At 53.7% G+C, this 22,641-nt stretch overlaps 1 protein-coding gene across 1 annotated transcript in view; it reads right to left on the bottom strand.

The window, feature by feature from the left end:
- Positions 1 to 792: 792 nt before the first annotated feature.
- The window catches only part of EPHA10 (EPH receptor A10), a 41,733-nt gene continuing 19,884 nt past the window's right edge, over positions 793 to 22,641 (bottom strand). Inside the window, exons 6-17 of the mRNA XM_022575278.3 lie at positions 17,471 to 17,604; positions 14,905 to 15,076; positions 10,887 to 10,995; positions 7,280 to 7,341; positions 7,007 to 7,132; positions 5,572 to 5,757; positions 5,047 to 5,108; positions 4,608 to 4,811; positions 4,196 to 4,345; positions 3,786 to 3,979; positions 2,990 to 3,145; positions 793 to 2,836 (exon numbers count right to left, since the gene is read on the bottom strand). Coding sequence (XP_022430986.1) covers positions 2,722 to 2,836; positions 2,990 to 3,145; positions 3,786 to 3,979; positions 4,196 to 4,345; positions 4,608 to 4,811; positions 5,047 to 5,108; positions 5,572 to 5,757; positions 7,007 to 7,132; positions 7,280 to 7,341; positions 10,887 to 10,995; positions 14,905 to 15,076; positions 17,471 to 17,604 — 1,670 coding nt within the window. The 3' untranslated portion in view covers positions 793 to 2,721. The remainder of the gene's footprint in view (positions 2,837 to 2,989; positions 3,146 to 3,785; positions 3,980 to 4,195; positions 4,346 to 4,607; positions 4,812 to 5,046; positions 5,109 to 5,571; positions 5,758 to 7,006; positions 7,133 to 7,279; positions 7,342 to 10,886; positions 10,996 to 14,904; positions 15,077 to 17,470; positions 17,605 to 22,641) is intronic.

Here is a 22,641-nt window from a genome sequence, read left to right as displayed (position 1 = left end):
GGTTCAATTAGTCATATGAAGAGCTAGTTCTTGTGGAGGCTGTGCTAGGACATCACCTAAGCATCGTTTATTCACAGTGTCAGACACACATTGCAGCCTGGTCCAAAACCGAGCTCGTCATTTCCCACATCGCTGCTTAACCTGCTCCCCCTCCCCTTACGTGGTCCATCTCCGGCAATGGCACCGCCACGGAGTGTTGCCCCCTCGGGGAAGCCACCCAGTGCTCGCCCCTAGGGTAAACCCTGATCACACTGTCCTGTCATCTATTTCCTAAATGTGTCTCTTGCCCAGAGATCTCAGACACACACTTTGGAGACCCCTGTGGTGGGGCAGGGGGGGCAAAACCCTCCCACACAAGTTACTTAACAGTTAAGCAACTGTCACTGACAGAGGCACCATACCAGACAAGTTTTTATTACTTTGTCCTGCATATAGAACCCAAGAACTATAAAAACACCTCCAGAATTAGTCAAAGGGACCACTCCCCCCCCCCACCAACCAGCCCCTTCCCTCCCTGGATGGGCTCAGATATGGGTGCTGGGGGGTTGCAGGCCACCTCTATCCAGTGAATAAGGTCCATATAAAAATAGATCTGTAGAGGGCTCCCAGGGAGCCATCAGCCTGCATCTTGCCGGCACCTGTGCAGGGCTGAGGCCTGGGACCCATCAGGATGCTGGGACCTCACTCCTCAGTGGAAGGGAGGTCTACCCTGGACACCAAATTCCTGCCAACACAGCCAGGGGACTCTGCAGAACAGCGGGGGGAGGAGGAGGGGACTCTGACCTTCAGGGCATGACTGATGAGGCTGGAGATGGGAATGAGGCTCCCTCCACAGGATGCTGGTATGTCCTTTCCAGACTTCCCACGGGGCAGGGCCTGGAGGGCACCGGCAAGGGACCCTCCAGCTCTGTCAAAGGTAGAAGAAATATCTCGGCCTCCCCTAGCACCCCCCAGGACACTGAGCTGGGGCAGGTGCTCAGGAGATGGACAGCGGGGGTGGGGGGACGCCTGCCCTGCTGGCAGAATGAGGCCAAAGGCACTGCTGAGAGGCACCGTCCCCCACCACGGAGCACTCCCCAAAGATGTGCTGCATCTCCCACCGTCCAGGCTCCTTCTCATGCTGGCCCCTCTGCTTGGATTCCTCTTGTCCTAGGCCCTCCGTCTTGGCCAGCGGAAAACTCCACCAACCCTAAGGAAAGAGCCCTCCCCCCGCTCCTCCTGTTCAATGGATGCATCAGACTCTCAGCGAAGGAACCTTTCCAGACACCCCTCCATATACACACATCAGGAGTGTCCGGCCCACAGGCCCTAAGGTCTCCCGTGGGGGACGTGTAGTAGTTCTTGGAGCCTGAGTTCACCTCCCCGCCTCGTCTGGGCCCTCCAAGGGCCGGCTGTGTCTCCTTCACCCCTTCCTGTAGCCCTTGTCTCCTTCCCACCCCATCCCACCCGACACACACACAGCCAAACCACAGCAGGCATAGGTCAGGGGTGACCCTATCCAGACCCAGTTGCCTTCATTCTGTGCCACGAAAGCCCTGGCCCTCATGATCACCCCCGCCTCTGGGAAGCCTTCCTGGATAAGGAACTCTGGACTCAGCTCAGTGCAACTATTTCTGCCAAAGCCCCACAGAAAAGGGGCCAGAGGGAGGAGGTGCTCCACGGGAGGCTGGGTGCAGGGGATGGAGCCTGCTGCAAGAGGGGGTCACCTCAGAGTACCCCTGGGCTGCCTCAGGAAAGAGTGTTGGTGACACAGGGCAGGACCAATGACTCTCTCCAGAGCCAGCCTCGGCTCTGGATCGGGAGTTGGGCACATGGGTTCAACCCCAGCTCTGGCCCTGACCCCTCACTAGGTCTTGTTTTCCCCACCTGTACGGTAAGGGTTGGACAGGCCTGTTAGAGAGAGAAGCTCCGTCTCTGAGAGTCATGTCTTCATCCCCCAAGTCTGGGGAGCAAAGCTCTTGGGGCCCCAGGGAGAAAACTACTCTCCTCATGCTCTTCCCAGATGTCCTGGCCGGTGAGTTTATAAAAGGAAAGCAAAGGGGGTGGGGGGCACCTAGTGGGGCCTCAGGGGAACACCGGAACCCTCACCCTCACCCTGAATGGTCAGCTCAAGTGTGGGGGAAGCAGAAATCAGCTCCTAAGTCCGGGGCCCTCGGGGTCCAGCCCCTGAGCTCAGCACCACCTTTGCCTGCCTGGGCCTCGGGACCAGTGTCCAGACAGGGCCCAGCTGGAATACGGGGAACTGAGGCCCCATGGCCCATCAGGATTGGCGGCCAGGCAGCTGTGGGCACTGACAGGAGCCCATCCATCAGGGACCTGTGCTGCCTGCTGGCCAATGGTCTGTGGGAAAGTGGGGCACCCTTTGGAGTAGGCCCCAGACCCCAGTGGGTATGGAAGACAGAAGGGCATGAATCGGGCCATTTAAAGCTATGTCTTCCTCCCTGCCCCTGCCCACCTTGGTCTCTGAGATGCTGCATTTCCTCCCACTGTTATCTCAGGGATCCTCCCCAGGTTTTGAACCTTTTTTCCAGGGGGACCGAGTCAGCCAAGGTGCTCAGACTGGGGGAAATGGGGGGAGAAGGCAGGGAAATGGAGGAAACCGGGGCTCCACACAAGCTCTGGGAGCTCACTTCCGCACGGGTGGAGTGCAGCTGGCGGGGGTCCTGGGCAAGGCTGGGGGCTGGAGCCCCCTGGGGTCCTGGCCTGGAAGAGTGGGGCCGCTCACACCTGCACCCCCCGGCCCTGCAGCTGGAGTACCCGGGCCCGCAGGGCACTGATCCCGCTGAGGAGGTCCTCCCGGTGTTCCACCGATGAGATGCCCAGGCTCACCAGGTCCCTGCGAAGAAGAAGAAGGGTGGGTCAGACCCAGCTGGCTCCTCCCCACCTTCTGCTGTCCCTCCCACCCCCTGCCCAGCCAGGGAACCGGAATCAGGACCGGCTAGGCCTCCCATGCTGGCAGGGGCAGGGCCCCCGGGCCCCTTAGACTCACTGGGCCGTCATGGCGGCCACAGCCTCCAGGCTCCCATAGCCGGCGGCAGCAAAGCTGTCCTTGTAGCGGCCCAGGTCCAGGGCCTCCAGCCACGCGCCCACGGAGCCAAAGGAGGGGAAGGTGGAGAAGGCACGGTCCGCCAGGGGCGTGGGAGGCCTGGGGAGCAGAGGAGCAGTGGTCAGTCGACAGCAGGGACCTGGGGCCCAGACCCGGTCACTCTCCTGAGGAGAGGCCGTCTGAGAACGGCCAGGAGAAGGGGAAGATGGCCGAGCCCTCCGACAGCCTGGCTCACACAGGGTTCTAGGTATTCTCAGAGCAGGCGAGGGTTCACGATGCTCTGGTTGGCAGAGAGTGAGCTGCATAGGAGCCAGGTAAAGGGAGTCTCTGCGACAGTCTTGGGTAGGATGTACCTAGGAGAGCTTGGGAAGTGACTGGTATTGGGGACAACTAATACTAATTTCACTTATTTATTGGAACTACAGATATGTTAGGACTATTGCCACATTTATGTATGTGGTCACTGTACCTGGGATACGTGGGGCAAAACCCAGGACAAGCAGAAGTGACTAAGAAGAAAAGTTACACATGCCTAAGGCAGGTGGGAGTATTAGATCTATCTGGGGTACCTGAGTAGTTGTACCTGGACTGGTGGGGAGGACAGGTGGGGCAGCTGTACTTGTACATGGTGGCGGGGCGGGGGGGGGGGGCATTCGTGGACAGGTGAGAGTTCTGCTACGTCTGGTATGGTTGGAGATACCTGGGAATGTACCTGGGACAAGCGAGGTGACAGCTGTACCTGGCACAGGTAGTGTCGGCACACTTCGGGGGTTCTGGATCCTGCACCATCTTGCTCAGGAGGCCATGGATCTGGCAGAACCTGGGCCGCTCACCTGGGTCCTTCTGCCAGCAGTCAAGCATCAGGCGGTGCAGGGGGGAGGGGCAGTGCCTGGGGGGTGGCAGCCGGAAGCCATCCTCCACGGCTTTGATCACCTAGGCCATGGGGGTGGCAGGCAGACAGGAGGTTTTAGGTCCCCCAATACACACGCTCACCCCATCCCAAGGAAGGCTCAAGTGGTGACCAGGCAGGACTGCAAGCAAGTAGACAGTGACGAGGGGCCTGGGGCTAACAGGTCAAGGGTTAATGGGCAGAGGTCAGGGAGCAACAGGATCAGAAGGCAAGGAGCAGAAGCCACGGGTGTCACTCACGTCTTGGCCAGACATGTCCCAGTAGGGCCGCTCCCCAAAGGCCATCACCTCCCACATGACGACACCGAAGCTCCAAACATCACTGGCGGAGCTGAAGTGGCCAAACTGAAGCGTCTCGGGGGCGGCCCACAGTGCCGGGCTCCGGCCGCTCTGCGGGCAGGCAGGCAGGTCAGGGGCAGGAGGGGACCAGGTCACACAGCCAGGGTTCCCCACCCGCAGAGCCACAGATCCAGCCCCACCTGCCGTCTCCCTGGCTGCTCATCTAGGGGAGGCCCACAGGCTGACCGCAGGCGAGGCCCACACTGGCACGGACAACTGGATGGAGGGGCAGGAGTGACCCCGACGCAGCCAGGAAGGGGGATGTGGGGAGATGGGGACTGCAGGGCAGCTTGCCGAGGGGAGGGCTCCTCACCATGGTGGTGTAGACAGCTTCTGCTCGGTCCCGAGGTCCCCGCCCAAAGCCGGAGATCTTGCAGATGAAGTCGCTGCTGACCAGCACCCGGCGGGCCGCCAGGCCCCGGTGGACGTAGCCCATTTCCGACAGATACTTCATGGCCGACGCCAGGCCGGGCAGCATCCCCATCACCTGCACAGCCGCCAGCTGGCCCTCACGCCGCTGTGAGAGAGGAGAGCGACGCCAGGCTGCACTCTCGCTTCCCCTGTTGCCGGGTGACCCCAGGGAAGTCAACTGGCCCTCTCTGGGCTTCAGTTTGCCATGGGACCTGCCAGGTCAGCCTGGTCAGTGGGCATCTTTATAGGGAATGAGGCCAACCCCAAGTCCCACCAAAGGGAAAAGTGAGGGGCCAAGAATATCATGGTCATCAGTACCCCGCAGGGCCCAGGCCACTCACCCTGAGGAAGCCGTCCAGGGCCCCATGGCTCATGTACTCAGTAACGATCATCAAGGTGCTTCCTGTACCCACGGAGGGGAACACACGCTAAGGTGCCTGCTGCCCTCTGTGAGCACATGTGCTCCCCGACCTGGGTCCCAGACCCCGCCAAGAAGGCCAGAACCAAGGCCAAGCTCCCTGAGTCTTGCCACCCTCCTGCCCAGCCCAGGACCCTCTGTGCTGAAGAACAAAAGAGGTGTCGTCTGAGGGGAACAAAGGCCAAGGTGAGGATCTGCACCAAGTTAGCTGAGGGCGATCACTCTGAAGGTCCAAGTGAGCCAACCCCACCGAGTGTCACCACACGCCCAAAGATCACGCAGGGTCCGAGAGGCCACCCAGAGTCAGTGAAGGAGGGCTGAGCCCTTCTCTCCATGGTGGGCAGCGTCAGGGCTCCCTCTCGTGACTGAGCAGAGGGCCTGGGGGCACAGCACACCTCCACCTCCCACCCCATCATCTCCTCCCACACTGGCGGAGCATGGGCCCTACCTCGGGTGACAACACCCTCCAGCCGCACCACATGGCTGTGGTCGAACTGGCCCAAGGTGAGGGCCTCGGCCAGGAAGCTGAGCCTCTGCAAGTCGGAGCAGCCCTCCCTCAGCGTGTGCACGGCCACGGGGAGCTCCTGGCGGCCCGGAAGCTGCAGGTAGCCGAAGCACAGCTCCCCAAACCGCCCTGGGGGGAAAGAGCACCTCAGACACCCCCCGGAGGCCGCTCCCTCGGCCAACCTGGGCAGGGTGAGCCGAGGAGAAAGCAGCTTCTGGATCATGGGACTCGGGTCTCCTGATTTCAAATCCTGGTAAACTGAGTACCAGCCGTGTGACATGGGCTTCTGCTCTCCCTCTTTTGGCCCCAGTTTTCTCCTCTGTGAAATGGGGAGTCCTCCCTGCCTGCTTCGGCGGGAAATTCCAAAGCCTCAAAGAGAGGACGCTGCACATGCCAGCACACCAGAGGCGCAGGGTGACCCAGGAAGGGTAACGATGACACCTATTCTGCCACGCTGCCCCTTTCTGGTCTCTACCCAGCGAGTCTGCTGACAGTGCCAGGGAAGAGTGTCAGGCTCCTGGTGAGAGCACTCCCTTAGTGCAGGGGCTGAGGGTTTGCAGACAGGAAAAAAGGAAGCGAGGGGACTGACCGTTAGAGAGCACGCATCCACTGTGAACCCGGCCCTGGGCTGAGTGCTGGAAAGCCCCCACATCAGCTCTGTCTGAGGCAAATATCATGCCCATTTAACAGATGAGAAACTGAGGCTCAAAGCAGAAAAGGGACGTACCCCTGGTCACACAGCTGGTCAGTGGTAGAGCCAAGACTAGAACTCAGGTATGCCTGGTCCCCAAGCTTGCAAAGGCCCCTCCCCATCGTCCCTTGAAGGCCTGGGACCAAACTTCTGCCAGTGGCACTCTGCAGAGCCAGCTCTGAAAGGGCCTGAATGGAGAGAATTCTGACCTTGGGGACAGGCAAAGGGTAGGAAGGCAGGGCCACAGACTCCTCTGCCACCTCCTTCCCTGGATCCTGGTGGACGGAGGTCCAGCTTGATGTTGAGGGGGCGCTTCCTGGACAGGGTGGGGACTGGGTAGAGGCGGGGCCTCCAGAAATGGGGGCGGGACCTGGGGTGGAGGCGGGCTTATAGGATAGAGACGGGTGGGGTGAAGGAGGGGCTTCTAGAGGGCGGGGCGGAGGCGGGGCTTACAGGATAGAGGCGGGGTAGGGTGGAGGACAGGCTTCTAGAGAGGGCGGGGGTGCGGAGGCTCAGGGTGAGGACTGGGTAGAGGCGGGGCCTCCAGAAATGGGGGCGGGACTTGGGGTGGAGGCAGGCTTACAGGATAGAGACGGGGTGGGATGGAGGAGGGGCTTCTAGAGACGGCTGGGAGGGGGCGGAGGCGGGGCTTCCCAACGGACAAGGCTTCCGGGGTGCCTAGCTTGCCTGTTCCAAGGCTCCTCTCCAGCGTGACGCTTTTCGCATCCAACTCCTTGGCAAACAGATGAACAGCCAGCAGCGGGTCCCCACAGCTCTGGGGATCCACGAATGTGCGGCGAGTTGGGACTTTGACTGGGAACGCAGGGAAAGAGAGGGGCGTGGGATAAGGGGCCTCCACGACTGGAGGAGTGGGGGTTATGCAATGGCAGCAAGGAAGAGGATTGAGGGGTAAGGTAGGGGGGTGCCCGCCCCGCCCCGCGTCAGGCCCAGACAACTCACAGTGGAAATACAGCTCCTCCTCATCATGGGCATCCCGACCTCCTTTGCCATAGCTGCAGGTCCTGGGGTAGGGGGTTGGGGGTCGGGGGGTCCGTAGTCATCCTTTGAGCCAGGCTGTCCCAGCCCTTCCCATCTCACCAGCACCCAGGGCGGCACCTCTCTGTTCCTCCAAAAGGATAAGGTCTGTGCCCCAGGGGAGGGGCCTTCTTGTCCTGCTGGTCTGAAAGCTTCTCCCCACATCACACATACAATCCTAGCCCCAGACCTAACCCCTCACCCGCCTCCGCATTCCTAGTTATTTTCACTTTGAGACACAGTGTATTCTTGCAACTCCAGAGGCACCCAAATCCATGCCCTGACTTCAAGCCCAAGCTGCTCCCCTGCCTACAGCTGAACAAAACAGGCAGACCTTGTGTCTAGTCAAGAAAACAAACATTGAGAAGGAACCACAAGCCCACTCACAGGTCCAAGCAAAGAAGGGTGGTGCGCCGTGGGGAACACCTAACAGATGGATCTGACGTGGCCGGGGCCGTCAAGGATGGCTTCCTGAGACAGAGGCAGCCACGGACCAAAGGACTGCATCATGATCAACAAAGCCACAGGCTGGCATCTGGGGCCCCCTGAGGCAGGGCCTTGCAGGCCCAGATAAAGACTTTGGTTTTATTCTGGGGGCAGAGGAGAGGCCCCAGAACCCCCTGGGGGGTTTTGAGCCAAGGTTCAATTTGCATTTTAGGAAGATCACCCCAGCTGCTGCTGTGTCCCCGCAGGAGATGGCAGTGGCTCAGGCTATGTGGTGACCATGGACTCGGAGAAAAGTAAGAGAACTCAAGTCACATTTAGGTGACAGGGCCACAGGGCTTGGAGATAGCTGGAAGGCAGAAAGGGAGAGGGGGAAGGTTGGAACAACTCGGGTTCCAGCTTGCCCAGCAGGGTGTAGAGTGTACCAGTTACTGAGATTGGGAGTTCTCATTTAGACATTTGAGTTTGCAGGGCCTCTGGTAAAAGCAGGGACAATCAATGAGCAGGGAGTTAGCTATGTGTGTGTCTGGAGTTTGGCAGAGAGGTGTGCTCTGGAGATAGAAGTTCTGGAGCTGGGGGTATTGCCCAGGGAGAGGAGGGAGCCTGAGAAGTGGGACAGGGAACAAGTCTGAGGATCCCCACCATTTAAAAATTGGGTAGAGGAGAAGGATGCCATGGAGGAGATCATGAAAGAACCACCAGAGAAACTGGAGGGAAACAGAAGGGAAATCGGGGGCGGGGGTGGGGGGAGGTGGCGGGCGATATCACAGGAAGCAAGGAAAGAAAAAGTAGAGCAGAGGAACGAGGTCACGTGAAGGCTCTAGGAGGAGGGGTTAGGGGAGACTGGAGAGAGATGACCACGTTTCGATACCAGTGGGAAAGAGGAGGCTGTCCTGTAGTCTGGAGTGGTCACAATGGCGGTCGCCAGCATGGGCTCTGGAATCTGACGACCGGCTCCCTAGGTGGTCCACTCTCTGTCTGTGGGACCAGGTGGCTGGGTTTTCTCTTTAATAAAATCAGGATAAAGACATCCGTGCCTGATCACACTGGTGCCAAGAGCTTACTAAGCACTAAATAAGTGTTAGCTATCGTGGGGCAGAAGTGGACATTATCAATAGTAATGGGATCCTGAGATGGTAGGAAGTATGGTCACAGGTAGAAGATCCTGGCCGGGAGAATGGCACCTCCTCTAGAGCAAAAGGAGGGGGAGGGGGAGGATGGATGCAGAGATAGGCAGGTGTGTAGACTTGGGGGCAAGAAGTTGAGGGGTTAAAGCTGCTGTTAAAGGGCAGGTGCAGCAGACATGGCTGAGGGAGCGAGCTGCAAGGACGGGGAGTCTGCAGGGCAAAAGCAGAACTGGTGTCAGTGTTTGGGGTGATGGCCAGGTCCACGTCAGGAGATGGGAGAGGGCAGCTGAGATGGAACAGGAAAGAAGGTCCGCGGAAACAAGGGACTCAAAGAACCCAGAGGCCGAGGGCTGGGGCAGGTCCTCCAATGGCTACTGAAGTCATCCAGCGCAGGAACGGGACTTCCGTGAATGAGGGGAACACCTGGGAGACGTAACGAGGGATGAAGGGGACAAGGCTGAGTGGCTGGAGGAGTGGTGGCAGAGAAAATGAGAAGCTCCCACTGGGCGACGCAAGATGGACTGCGGAGGGAAAGTGGAGGTAAGGAGCCCACCGCACAGAGCGGATACCGCAGACACTGCGAGAGGAGGAGACGGCTGAGGGAGGTGTTACCGTCTGCAAAGCTGGGACACACGTGCTGGAGATGAGTGCCTCTCTGCACATCAGCGCTAGACCAGGCAGATCCTCATTTTGGTGCCGTTTGATTCTGAGCAGGTTTTGAAATCCACCCCTGGCTTACTCTGCCTGCTCTGGTGCATCTGTCTCCAAGGAGCTGCTGGGCAGCTGCCCCTGTTCTGTAGAGTCTGCCTGAAGAGGCCCTCCTTGCTCACCTCTCTCCCCTTTCCTCCTTCTGCCTCCCAGAGACCCTGAGCTCACAGCCAGGACAAGATGCTCTCAGCTCCTGTCCATTCCCGCTTTTCCAACAGGTCTCATATAAGGACCTTTAAGCTCTGTGAGGAAGGAGATTCCACTCCTGTCCTGCCTTCCTGACTCACCTGGCCCCGGGCAGAGCTGGCTCCCAGACTCTCTCCTCCCCAGTCACTTTCAGCACCTTATTCAAGACCAAGCAAACAGTCCCCTCGGAGCCAACTGAAAGCTCAAGGTCCCTCCAGCCTGCAGGCGGTTCCAGGATGCTGATGTGTGGCTCCCGGGCCAGCCCATTCCTCTCCTGTGCTCCCCCCACTCCAGCCTGTCACATGCAGACTTTCCAGCCCCTCCAGTCTGCTGACCTCAGCCCCAGCCTGGAACCCACCCGGGTGCCTCTGCATGTGGCAGACTGTGGCCCTGGGGAGAAGGGTGATCTATATGCCATGAGATTTCTGCTGCATGCCAAAGGGCCGGAATCTTCCCTGAGCCAGACCCAAGCTCCACATCTTTGCCCCTCCTCCCATCCCCTTTCTCTGCCCACTCTGCCAGCTTCTTCTGCTGGGGGTTGGGGGTTTCTGGTTTATGAGTTCCCCTCCCTGTTCTCCCTGCACGCAGGCGCGGGTGCGCGCGCGCGCACACACACACACACACACACACACACACACACAATTTCTGCCTTTCTTCCTTTTGCCTGTGTTGAAGGGCCTCCAGATCCCTTTCGGGCAGGGGCTGGGGGCCTCTGAGTGCCTCAGGAGGATCCTAATCACACCGGAGCAGCTGGAGCTTGATTCCATCCTCAGCGATGCCTTCTGACATTTAATGAGTTAAGGAGCTAAATCCCCTTCATCCCAGAGCGGCTGAGCTAGCTGCCGTGCTGGCTGCCACGCTGCCGACTGCAGGAGCAGGGGGTCAGGACGGTGGGAAGAGGGCCAGGACCACACCAGCCACGCCTGTATCTACACAGCGGTGTGCTCGCCCGTGCACATCCGCACAGGTGCAAATGCAGATACAGACATGGGTGCCTGTGAGCACGTGTGAATGTGCGCAGGGACATGGCCCATCAGGCATCATCCAGGCCGGGACCAGCCACCTACCTCCTCCAAATGGCCAGCACGCTCATCACAGAGCCCAGGACGAGGAGGGCTGAGATGGTCACAATGGTGACGACGACCGCGGGGCTCTGGTCCTTGGACCCCGAGGCAGCTGGGAGGGAAACCACGAGGTTGAGAGAGGCAGAGGACCAGGCTCCCGGGGAAGCTCCAGGACAGACTCCTGTCCTCACGCCACAGCAGGATTCCCACAGCACCTCCGCACTCGGCCCGGCCTCCCGGCGGCAAGGGACCAAGGCAGCCCCACCAGCCACAGTGGCACGTGGAGCTTCCTCCTTTCCCAGGGCAAGGCACTTCCACTGCAGCCCAGCTCTGAGAGGGAGGAGCAGGCATCCAGATGGGCAGGCCCAGGACTCCCTTTTTGCCTTTCCGATGCACAATGAAGGTAGCTCTGCAGGGGGATGGCCTCTCATCCAAGCTCCCCAGCCCCCATCCAGAACTGTCACCAGCAATAATGATGAGTTAACATTTAATGCACACTTGCTCCATTCAAGACTAAGTGATCCAAGCCAGTAAGGTGTTACTGTTTCCATTTTATAGCTGAGGAAACTGACACTGAGAAAAGTTGTGTAATTTGCCCAAGGTCACACAGCTAACAATGAACCTCCTAAGATTCGAACCTGATTCCTAAAGCCTCTGCTTTGAACTATTTCCCCAGGGGAAGAGCCAGGCTCTCAGCCCCATCCATCCATCCATCCATCCATCCAATGTGTGCCAGGCTGGCACTAGTTCTGGGGAGATAGCAATGGATGAGCCAAAATCCCAGCTCTGGAGGGGTGTACCGACCAGTGCGGGAGACAGAAATGAAAAATCTTAACTGTAGAATGAAAAAAAACAGAGACATGAGCAGAGCTGAGCAGAGGCATGATAATTTCTTCCTAAAGCCAGCGAGGAAGGTTTGCAGAAAAGGCGTCATCTGCACTGGACCTGGAAGATTGAAAGGGTTGTTGATGCTTAGATGCACCTGCTGGGTCTGGAAAACGGCAAGTCATCCCATGTGGCTGGAAAACAGACTGCCTGGAGGCAGAGATGCAGATGCAAGATATGAAGGTATGAAGCTGGAGGGCAGGAGGGTGAAGGGAGCTGGGGGAGGAGACAGAACCGGAAGGTCCTTGAATGCTAGGCCAGGAGTATGAGCCAGGATATCCCGAGGGTAACAGGGAGCTCAAGCGATAGACAGAGTTCCTGCCCACAGGGAGAGGAGTGAGGGGATCTGCTGGCTCGGGAGCGGGGAGAGAGGGGAGGTGTTTGAGAGACGTGACAGTTTGGGGTAACTGTCAAGAACGGGGAAAATGCTACGCAGCCCTGAAGACTAAACTGAGATTAGAAAAATACAACTCTGCAGGCAGCCTTGGCGAGGGACAGAGGAGGACAGCCAAGCCTGGGGACTAGCGGGGCAGGTGCAGCACGATGTCCGGGGAATGAGGGCCGGCAGAGGTGGGGCATGTTTCTGCCGGGAGAATCTGTGCTCACTGGGGAGAGATGATTGTGGGGACAGGAGGGGCTGAGAGCCTGGGAGATGAGGTCAGATCCCAAGAGGTGCTATTAGGACGTCACAGAGCAAGTGAGGAAGAGGGATAGAAGAGGAAGGAAGAGTAAGAGGCCAACAAGGTCAGGGTCAAAGAGCAGATTTCAGAGCCCACATTTTCAGAGATGGGGAAGTGGGTCCAGGGTCCAGCTGGTGGCAGCAGGCGGTGGAGTTGCCAAGGACTGTTTGAAATGAAGTATCCATGTGGACGCGGAAACTGAGGATGGAGCTAAAAGTGGTTGTGGTCTGCAGCCCCTGAGATGGCCCTCCTGGATTCGCCACCTCCTGGTGTTCCTTCCCCTTGAGTGTGGGCGGAACATAGTCACTTGCTTCTCATGAACAGAATACAACAAAAGTGATGGGATGTCACCTCCATGATTAGGTTACAAGAGACTGGCTTCTGTCTCGGGTGCCTTCTTGCGCTCTCTCTCTCTCTCTCTCACAGTCTCTGGAAGAATCTAGTTGCTGGGTTATAAATAGCCCTTGGAGAAGCCCAGGAGGCATGTGCCTGCCTCCCGCAGACAGCCAGCAAGAGCCCGAGCAGGGGGGCAGACACCCGCTCCCCACTCCGCCCCAGGTAAGCCTGGAGATGACCGCAGCCCCAGAGGACACCTTGATTGCAGCCTTTGAGAGACCTGAGACAGGTGGCACCCAGCTAAGCCTTGCCCATATTCCTGACGCAAGGAGACCATGAGACAATAGACATCTGTTGTTCCTGGCCGCTGAGTTTTGGGGGTAATTTGCTACACAGCGACGGGTAATACAGCGGCGAAGCATGGTCCTTCCTCGTGATCCTGATTTGGGGTCACAGCTCATTGGAAAAAGTACCCTGCAGATTGGGGAACCACTCCCCACAGCCAGGGCCACAGCAAAGGAGGCTGCCCGGAAGCTGAGCAGTGTATCTACCAACTAAGAAGCACCAAATTAAGGGAAGTCATCAGCCCTCTTCAGCTACGGCTCCCAGCTCCTGCCCTCCGCCACACCCACTCCAGCCAAACCCGCGAGCCTTTGTTCTGATGGCTTCCTCTATCCAAAATGCCTTCCCTGCCCACCTCCACACTCAGACGTTCCCCAGCCTTCAAGACACAGCTCTAATCTCTTGCCAGCACCTGGCCGAGGTCTGGCAGAGACACAGGCGTTCGAGCAAGAAGTGCTGTTTTCCTTTCCCAGAACTCAAACTCCCTCCACATTTTATCTCCACCTCCCTTTGGGCTCAGAACTCTTCCTATCTTGGATTAGACTCATGTAGCAGGTTGGAAAGAATTATTATCTAGACAGCTGGTGACAGGATGCCTCTTAGGGGGAACTGCCTTTGTCCGGGAAAATACTTTCGTGAGCTGCTCGGGTAGATAGAGGTGAGATCCTGAGGGCTGGGTTAGCAGCAGGAGAACAACAAAAGAGAGCGCTAAATGCTCTGCACGCATCAGGAGGGGGGACTGGGGGTGGGTGGGGAGAAGAGGAACCAGCGGAGGGAAGCCAAGGGAGGAGCGGGTAGCACCATACCATGCCGAAGAGCTGGAGCTGCGTTAGGATTGGGAATATCTGATGTTCAGCTTTTGTTTTGATAAGAGCGTTATTGAGAAATTATTCTCATACCGTACAATTCACCCATTGAAAGTGTACAATTCTCCTGGTGTTTTTCTGTTTGTTTTTGGCCGCACTACGCAGCTCATGAGGTCTTAGTTCCCTGACCAGGGATTGAACCCAGGCCCTGGCAATGAACGCGCCGAATCCTAACCACTTCTCCCGGTGTTTTGCTTTGTTTACCGCTGCAGGTGCAACTCCCTTCATGTGCCCCAACCCTCAGGGAGGGTTGGATGCTAGGGTGATAGATGTCAGGGCCTGGCAGTCCAGAGGGTGAGCTGGGCCTCACCCCTCTGCTTCACACTGTAAGGCCTAGTGGGAAGAGGGACGGGGGCCCACGTTTGAGTCTGTATCATGGCAGTGACAAAGCAGCAGGATGGGAACAAGAATTTAGCGGTCAAGGGCAAGAAGTGACCAGGAGACAAAAATTTCTCCCAAGAAAAGAGAAGAATCTTGGAGAGGGCACAGGATGTTTCCACGAGACACGGGAGGTTCTGGGAGGCAGGGAGACACCAGCTGAGACCCGGGTTATAGTTGTTCATGGGCCCCTCCCCTGTGAGTTCCTCCAGGACAGGTACCCAATGTAAGCCACTAGTTGTTGGATTCCAAATTCATGCTTCTTTTTTTTTTTTGGCCACACTGAGCAGCATGTGGGATCTTAGTTCTCCCACCAGTTCCACCGTGCCCGCTGCAGTAGAATCGCAAAGTCTTAACCACTGAACCGCCAGGGAAGTCCAACCAAATTCATCCATTAATTAGGTTGTGACTGAACTGTTCTACAGGTTCCCTTAATTGCACAGATAACGCACCACCACCCCCCCGCCCCGCCCCGATTTGCCTCCCTGCTCCAGCCCCGGGCTGGGTTTTCTCTTCACTTGACACATCACTTACCCTCCCCCAGGGTCTGCACTTCAATGCTGGGGTTGAAGCTCTGGGTCTCCCAGGAGGGCCCCGGGGAAGCCGCCCGGATCTGAAAGACGTAGCGGGTAGCCGGCTTGAGGTTGGTGACGGTGACCGCAGGCTCCCCTGTCTTCACCGTGGAGTAAGTCTGCTCACTCTGACCCTGGGGAGGGACCGAGAAGTGAGGCCCAGACCCAGGGCTGGCCCCACGCTCCTGGGAGAATGTCGGGGGGAAGGAGTAGGGAGGAACCTGGGCTGGTGGAATAACTCCACTTGTCTTGGGGAGATCCCACAGCTTTCTTCCATAGGATCACCAGCCCCTTTCTCCACCACGAGCTCCCACCCATACTCGGTGGTACTTGTAGCTGAGAACAGCCCCATCTCCAAGTAAGAGAAACTTTAGAGAAGATGCTGGCCTTCAAAGGGATGCTAGAATGAAGGGCATCAGGGCCTGGCAGTCCAGAGGGTGAGCTGCACCTGACCCCTCAGAGGAAAGAAGAAGACAAGGGCCTGACACCTGCTCGGCCCTTGTCAGATCACACAGCTTTTCCTTCCCCTTGGCATCGGACTTTCACAATGTCCTGCAAGGCATGGATTCACAGATAAGGAATCGGGCTCAGAGGGGTAGAGAGGCTCTCCCACGGCCCCCAGCAACGGTCCACTCACTGCCCGCTGCTGGGCTAGACCCTATAGGAGCCAACTTCCTACAGTCCTCACAGCAGCATTCCTATCTCCTTTAACAGGTGAGGCTCACATCAAAGAAGGGTTGGGGTGACACCTTCTCGATTCCTTCAGGCCCCGTGCTCTGTGCTCTACATCGTCCTGCCCCCAACACATCTGATAATGGTACCTGCTGGACATGCCACCATTATTTTGTCTCTGCCCACACGCCCTTATTAGAGCCCCTGCCACACTCACAGCCCCCAGAGGTGCACCTCCCCTATCCCTGTGGCCCCAGCTCTAGGGCCATGGTATTCAGGAATCAGGGAAGACTCTGACCCAAGCTGGGCCAATCAGAATCTCCCTTCCGGGCATTTGAACAAACCACCGAAAGACAGTGCAATGACTGCATGACCTATGAGACGGGACAGGCTCAGGGCGGGGAGGGGGAAAGGGGCAAGGCTGCCAGCCTCGGCAGCTGCCAGGTGCTAGGAGCAAGGCCCCTGCAGAGGAGGTGGAGATGGTGCACAGAGAGAAGTCGGCGTGAGGAGCTCGTGACACCAGCCACACTTCTGGTCATCGGGCTCCATGAGACATTCCTGAAGGCTTTCAAACACAGCCCCTTTGGTACTGGCTCCTCTTTTCAAGGGTTTTTGTTCCCAGCAACTTCAAACTCCCTAAGGGCCTGGAAGCAACCACCCAGCTCAGTGCTGGGACTGTATCTATGCTGTGATCCCCAAGTGTCAGTTCAATGAGCAACTGCTGCGTGCCTAGCTCCTTCCCAGTGATCTTCGCTGCGGTCTCCTAGACACCAGGGATCCCCAGAGCTCTGCCCTGACTTCTCTTCTCATTCATGCCCCACTCCCTTGGTCATCCCTTCTGCTCCCTTGGCTTCAGCTACTATCTCTATGCTGAAAGCCCCCAACTCTCTCTCTCTGTCTCCGTCTCTCTCTCTCAACTCACAGCTCTCCAGACTTCTCGAATTCAAAAACTTTGACCGATTCCGCAAAGAACTCCCTGGAGTCACTGAGGAGGGAGTGAAGTCCTGACACATGTAGTGCTAAGTTGAAAGCAAGGTTTCACTTTAATGAATACAATTGGCACCAAGGTGAGAAACAGTTTAACGGCAGATTACATGTCAAATTCAAACAGTTTGAATTTAAATTCATAAGTTTATTAACTTATGCGGAAAAGAGACAGTGGATCCGGATGTAACTCCACTTGTCAAACCATGGTTGAGCTGCAACCACAGATGACAACAGATACATGAGGTCAGCAAAAATCAGCAAGAAGTATCCTATGAGAACCAACTGGCGATATGGAGTTTACAATAAGGATCGCTGTATATTTTCTATTCTTATTTGTAAATGATGGGTTACACATTCCTCACGTCAGCAAAATTATAAAAATATTGCACACGTTCATTGTTCTGCAGAGCTGGCTGCTAAACGTTTACCAACACGGGGGTCCCATGACCTAGCGTGCCCCCACCGTGGTACCTTTCTGTAAAATTTGAAACAATGTATTTCTGCATTCTTTTTCTTAAAAGGATTGCAAATTGTATGTACATGATTCCGCCACACAAAATCTGGATCAGCCCCCAGAGAAGGCTTCTTGTCAACTGTACACACTAGGCAGAAGTGGTGAAAATGGACATGATGACCAGTGATGAACGGAGACGTGGGGAAAGAGGGAGAGCAGTGGGGTCCATGCTGAGGAGAGGACAGGAGGAAACCCCGGCTGGGGAGGCCCCTGAGGGGGCCTGTGGAAATGTTTAGAAAGAAAGTAAGAAGGACTTCTGCTGGGAGGTGCTTACGAAGAGAAGGAAGCCAGCGGGTGAGGGGGGCAGATCACAGCCAGGAATGCAGCCCCAGGTCCCTCCCAGACCCCGACTCACCTTCTCATAGTATCTGATCTCATACTCCGTGCCGTTGGCCCCAGGGACTCCAGCGGGGATGGGCTCCCGCCATGACAGGGACACACTCTGGGGCTCCACTCGGTCCCTGCGGATCTCATCCTCCTCCCATGGTGCTGAAAGTAAGTAATGCAAGGTTCTGGACCCAGATCTGACTGTGGGGCAGGGACAGGGGCTGGAAAGTCTGGACAAGAGGGGATTAGGGGCGGGGCTACTGGAGCCACAGAAGCATGACCAAAGGGTCTGTGGGGGACAGGATGCTCCTGAGGCACGGGGCTTGAGGGATAGCGACTTTGCGGGACTAGAGGGAAGGGAGGCCCCTCTCACCCCACAGCTCTCTGCTTCCCTGGCTCCTAGGGGGAAAGCATCAGGCCACGTGCTGCTTGCCCACACCCTATACTCCAGCTTCCCTCATGGTGGCTGGTTCTAATCCCCCAGGCTCTTTCTACACTCTCTGCGGTTTGGGGACATTAGGGAGCACAGAAGGCAGGAAGACAAGCTACTTAACTATTCTAATAGTCTGGGCAAGAGGTAATATACTCAACAAACTAGGGATAGAAGGAAACTACCTCAACATAATAAAGGCCATATATGAAAAGGCCACAGCTAACATCATACTCAATGGCGAAAAACTGAAAGTTTTCCCTTGAAGATCAGGAACAAGACAAGGATACCCACTCTTGCCACTTCTATTCAACACAGTACTGGGAGCCCTAGACAGATCAATTAGGCAAGAAAAAGAAATAAAAGGCATCCAGATTGGAAAGGAGGAAGTAAAATGATCTCTCTCCATGGATGACATAATCTTATATGTAGAAAACCCCACAGAAAACACTGTTAGAACAAATAAACAAATATAGCAAAGTTGCTGGATACAAAATCAAATCACAAAATCATTTGCATTTCTACACACTAACAATGAACAATATGAAACAGAAATTAAGTAAACAATCCCACTTACCATAGCATCAAAAAAGATAAAATATTTAGGAATTAACTTAACCAGAAAAGCAAAAGACTTGCACACTGAAAACTACAAGACACTGCTGAAAGAAATTGAAGAAGACACAAATAGACAGAAAGACATCCATATTTATTGGGACTTCCCTGGTGGTCCAGTGGTTAAGAATCTTCCTTCCAATGCAGGGGACGTGGGTTCGATCCCTGTTCGGAGAAATAAGATCACAAATGCCGTGGGGCAACTAAACCTGCGCACCGCAACCACTGAGCCCACATGCCACAACTACAGAGCCCACATGCTCTGGAGCCCACGTGCCACAACTACAGGGTCTGCACGTCACAGCTAGAGAGAAGCCCATGTGCCACAACTAGAGAGAAGCCTGCACACCACAATGAAAAGCCCGTGTACTGCAACAAAAGTTCCCACGTGCCACAGCTAAGACCCAACACAGCCATAAATAAATAAAATCTGTGTTAAAAGAAAAAAAAGACATCCATATTTATGGAGTGTAGATTTAATACTGTCAAAATGTCCATACTACCGAAAGTGACCTAAAAAAATCCAGTGCAATTCCTATCAAAATCCCAATAGCATTTTTTGCAAAAATAGAAAAAAAATTCTAAAATCCATATGGAATCTCAAAGGACCATGAACAGTCAAAATGATCTTGAGAAAGAAAAGCAAACCTGGAAGCCTCACACTTTTTTACTTCAAAATGTTACAAACCTACAGTAAACAAAACAGTATGGTACTTGGCATAAAAACAGAACTATAGACCAATGGAACAGAACAGACAGCCCAAAAGTAAACCCTCACATATATGGTCAAATGCTCCTCTACAAGGATGTCAGGGCCACACAATGGGAAAAGGAAAGTATCTTCAACAAATGATGCTGGAGAATTTGATTTTTGTTTTGTTTTGTTTTTTGGCCATGCTGTGCAGCGTGTGGATCTTAGTTCCCCAACCAGGGATTGAACCCACGCCCCCTGCATTGGAAGCACAGAGTCTTAACCACTGGACCACCAGGGAAGTCCCCAGTGCTGGGGAATTTGAATGTCCACATGCAAAAGAATGAATTTGGGCAATTACAAAAATTAACTCAAAATGAATTACAGGCCTAAATGTAAGACCTGAAACTATAAAACTCCTAGAAGAAAATATAGAGGAAAAGCTTCATGATATTGGATTTGGCAATGATTTCTTGAATATGACACCAAAACACAGGCAACAAAAGCGAAAATAGACAAATGGCACTACATCAAACTAAAAACATCTGTACAGTAAAGGAAACAATCAACAGAGTGAAAAAGCAACCTATGGAATGGGGGAATATATTTACTAACCACATATCTGATAAAGGGTTAATATCCAGGATATAAAAAGAACTCCTACAACTCAACAATAACAACAAAACCCCACAAATAACCCAATGGGCAGAGGACTTGAATAAACATTTCTCCAAAGAAGATGTGCAAATGGGCAATAAGCACATGAGAAGATGCTCAATATCGCTGATCATCAGGGAAATGGAAGTCAAAACCACAGTGAGACGCCACCTCACACTCGCTAGGATCCAAAACAAACAAACAAACAACAGCAGACAAAACAAAACAAACAAACAGAAAATAACAAGTGTTGACGAGGCTCTGGAGAAATTGGAACCCTGTGCACTGTTGGTGGGAATGTAAATTGGTACAGCCACTATGGAAAACAGTATGGAGGCTCCTTAAAAAAATAAAAATAGGATGCAACTAGAGATTATCATACTAAGTGAAGTCAGAAAGAGAAAGACAAATACCATATGATATCACTTAATATGTGGAATCTAAAATATAACACAAATGAACCTATCTATGAAAAATAAACAGAATCAAAGACATAGAGAACAGACTGGTGGTTGCCAAGGGGGAGGGGGCTAGAGGAGGGGTGGAGTGGGAGGTTGGGTTTAGCAGATGTAAGCTTTTATACATAGAATGGATAAAAAACAAGGTCCTACTGAATAGCACAGAGAACTATATTCAGTATCCTATGATAAACTATAACGGAAAAAATATTTTAAAATGTATATATGCGTATAACTGAATCACTTTGTACAGCAGAAATTAACACAACATTGTAAATCAACTATACTTCAATTTAAAAATTGATAAAAAAATACAATAAAATAAAAATAGAACTACCATGTGATGTAGCAACCCCTCTTCTGAGTATATAGCCCAAGGAAATGAAATCACAATTTTGAAGAAATTTCTGCACTTCCATGTTCACTGCAGCATTATTCACAATAGCCAAGATATGGAAACAACATAAGTGTCTGTTGACAGATGAACGGATAAAGACAAGAAAATTATATACGTATATATTTAATGATATGTTATTCAGTGATTAAAAAAAAGATATCCTGCCACTAGCAAAACCACAGATGAACCTTGAGGGCATTATACTAAATGAAATAAGACAAAGAGAGACAAATACTGCATGATCTCACTTATATGTAGAATCTAAAAATGCCAAACTCGGGACTTCCCTGGTGGCGCAGTGGTTAAGAATCCACCTGTCAATACAGGGGACGCGGGTTCGAGCCCTGGTCCAGGAAGATCCCACATGCCGTGGAGCAACTAAGCCCATGAGCCACAACTACTGAGCCTGCGCTCTAAAGCCCGCGAGCCACAACTACTGTAGCCCACGTGCCACAACTACGAAGCCTGAGCACCTAGAGACCGTGCTCCACAACAAGAGAAGCTACCGCAATCAGAAAGAAGCCCGCGTACCACAACGAAGAGTAGCCCCCACTCGCCACAACTAGAGAAAGCCCGTGCGCAGCAAAGAAGACCCAATGCAGCCATAAATAAATATATAATTTTAAAAAATAAAAATGCCAAACTCATAGAAACAGAGAGTAGATTGGTTTTTGACAAGAGCTAGGGGGTGGGGGAAATGGGGAGGTGTTGGTCAAAGGTACGAACTTCCAATTATAAGATGAATCACATCTGGGGATCTAATGTATGGCATGGTGTAGTTGAAAACTGCTAAGAGAGATCTTGAATGTTTTCACCAGACTCATAAGACATACTTATGTGAGGTGATGGATGTGTTAACTAACCTTCCCATGGCAATCATTTCACAGTACACACATACACCAAATCATCACATTGTACACCCTAGACTTACATAAAGGTGTAATTCAATTATATCTCAATAAAGCTGGGGGAAAAAATAATGTGATGTAGACATACAATGGAATACTATTCAGCCTAAAAAATGAAATCCCATCACATGTAACAACATGGATGAACTTTGAGGACATTATGCTGAGTGAAATAAGCCAGTCGCGAAAAGACAGATTCTGCATGACTCCACTTCTATGAAGTATCTAAAGTAATCGAACTCTTAGAAAGTAGAATGAAAAAAAAAAAAAAAAAAGAAAGTAGAATGGTGGTTGCCAGGGTCTGGGGGGAAGGCGAAAGAGGAGTTGTTGTTCAAAGGGTATAGAGTTTGCATTTTGCAAGATGGAAAAGTTCTAGAGGTCTGTTGTACAATAATTGCATATAGTTAACACTGCTGTACTGTACACTTAAAGATGGTTAATTTGGTAAATTTCATGTTATATGTTTTTTACCACAATTAAAAAAAGTATTGATGCCCAGGTCATAAACCCAAAGCAATTAAATCATAATTTCTGTGGGGTGGGACTCAGGCATTAGCATCTTTTTTAAAAGCTTCTCAATGATTCCAGTGTACAGACAGATTTGAGAGCCTAGTCTAGATAATGTTGGGGGGGACAGACAGTAGCAAACAAAAGGAAACAAACAAAAGTGTAATCATGCCAGAATAAGGTACCACCAGGTTACTGGGAGGAAAGATCATGACTTCACTTTAAGTGTGTTGAGCAGAGGGGTTCCCAAGAGAAGATGCCAGAAAGGCAGCTGGATAAGTGGTTCCAAGGCTCCCAAAAGGTACCTGGGAGGGTGATAGAGATCCGAGAGCCATCAGGAGATGATTCGATGAAACTGCCCAGGGCAATGCACAGAGAGAGAGAAGGCAAAGCTTTCAGGAAACAAGCCCAAGAAAAGGAGGCAAAGGAAGAGGAGCTTAGAAAGGAGAAGCCACAGAGGTAGGAGGAAAAGCCAGGAGCAAAGGAGGCTACAGAAGCCCAGGGAAGAGGACATTTAGGAAGGTTCCTTCCTGACT

The sequence above is a fragment of the Delphinapterus leucas genome, chromosome 1 (genome assembly GCF_059928025.1).
Source record: "Delphinapterus leucas isolate spDelLeu-1000000601 "Yukka" chromosome 1, BTC_Dleu_Yukka2, whole genome shotgun sequence".
Classification (NCBI taxonomy): Eukaryota; Metazoa; Chordata; class Mammalia; order Artiodactyla; family Monodontidae; genus Delphinapterus; species Delphinapterus leucas.
The sequence above is the reverse complement of the archived record's forward strand: the minus strand, read 5'-3'. Positions and strand labels throughout refer to the sequence as shown.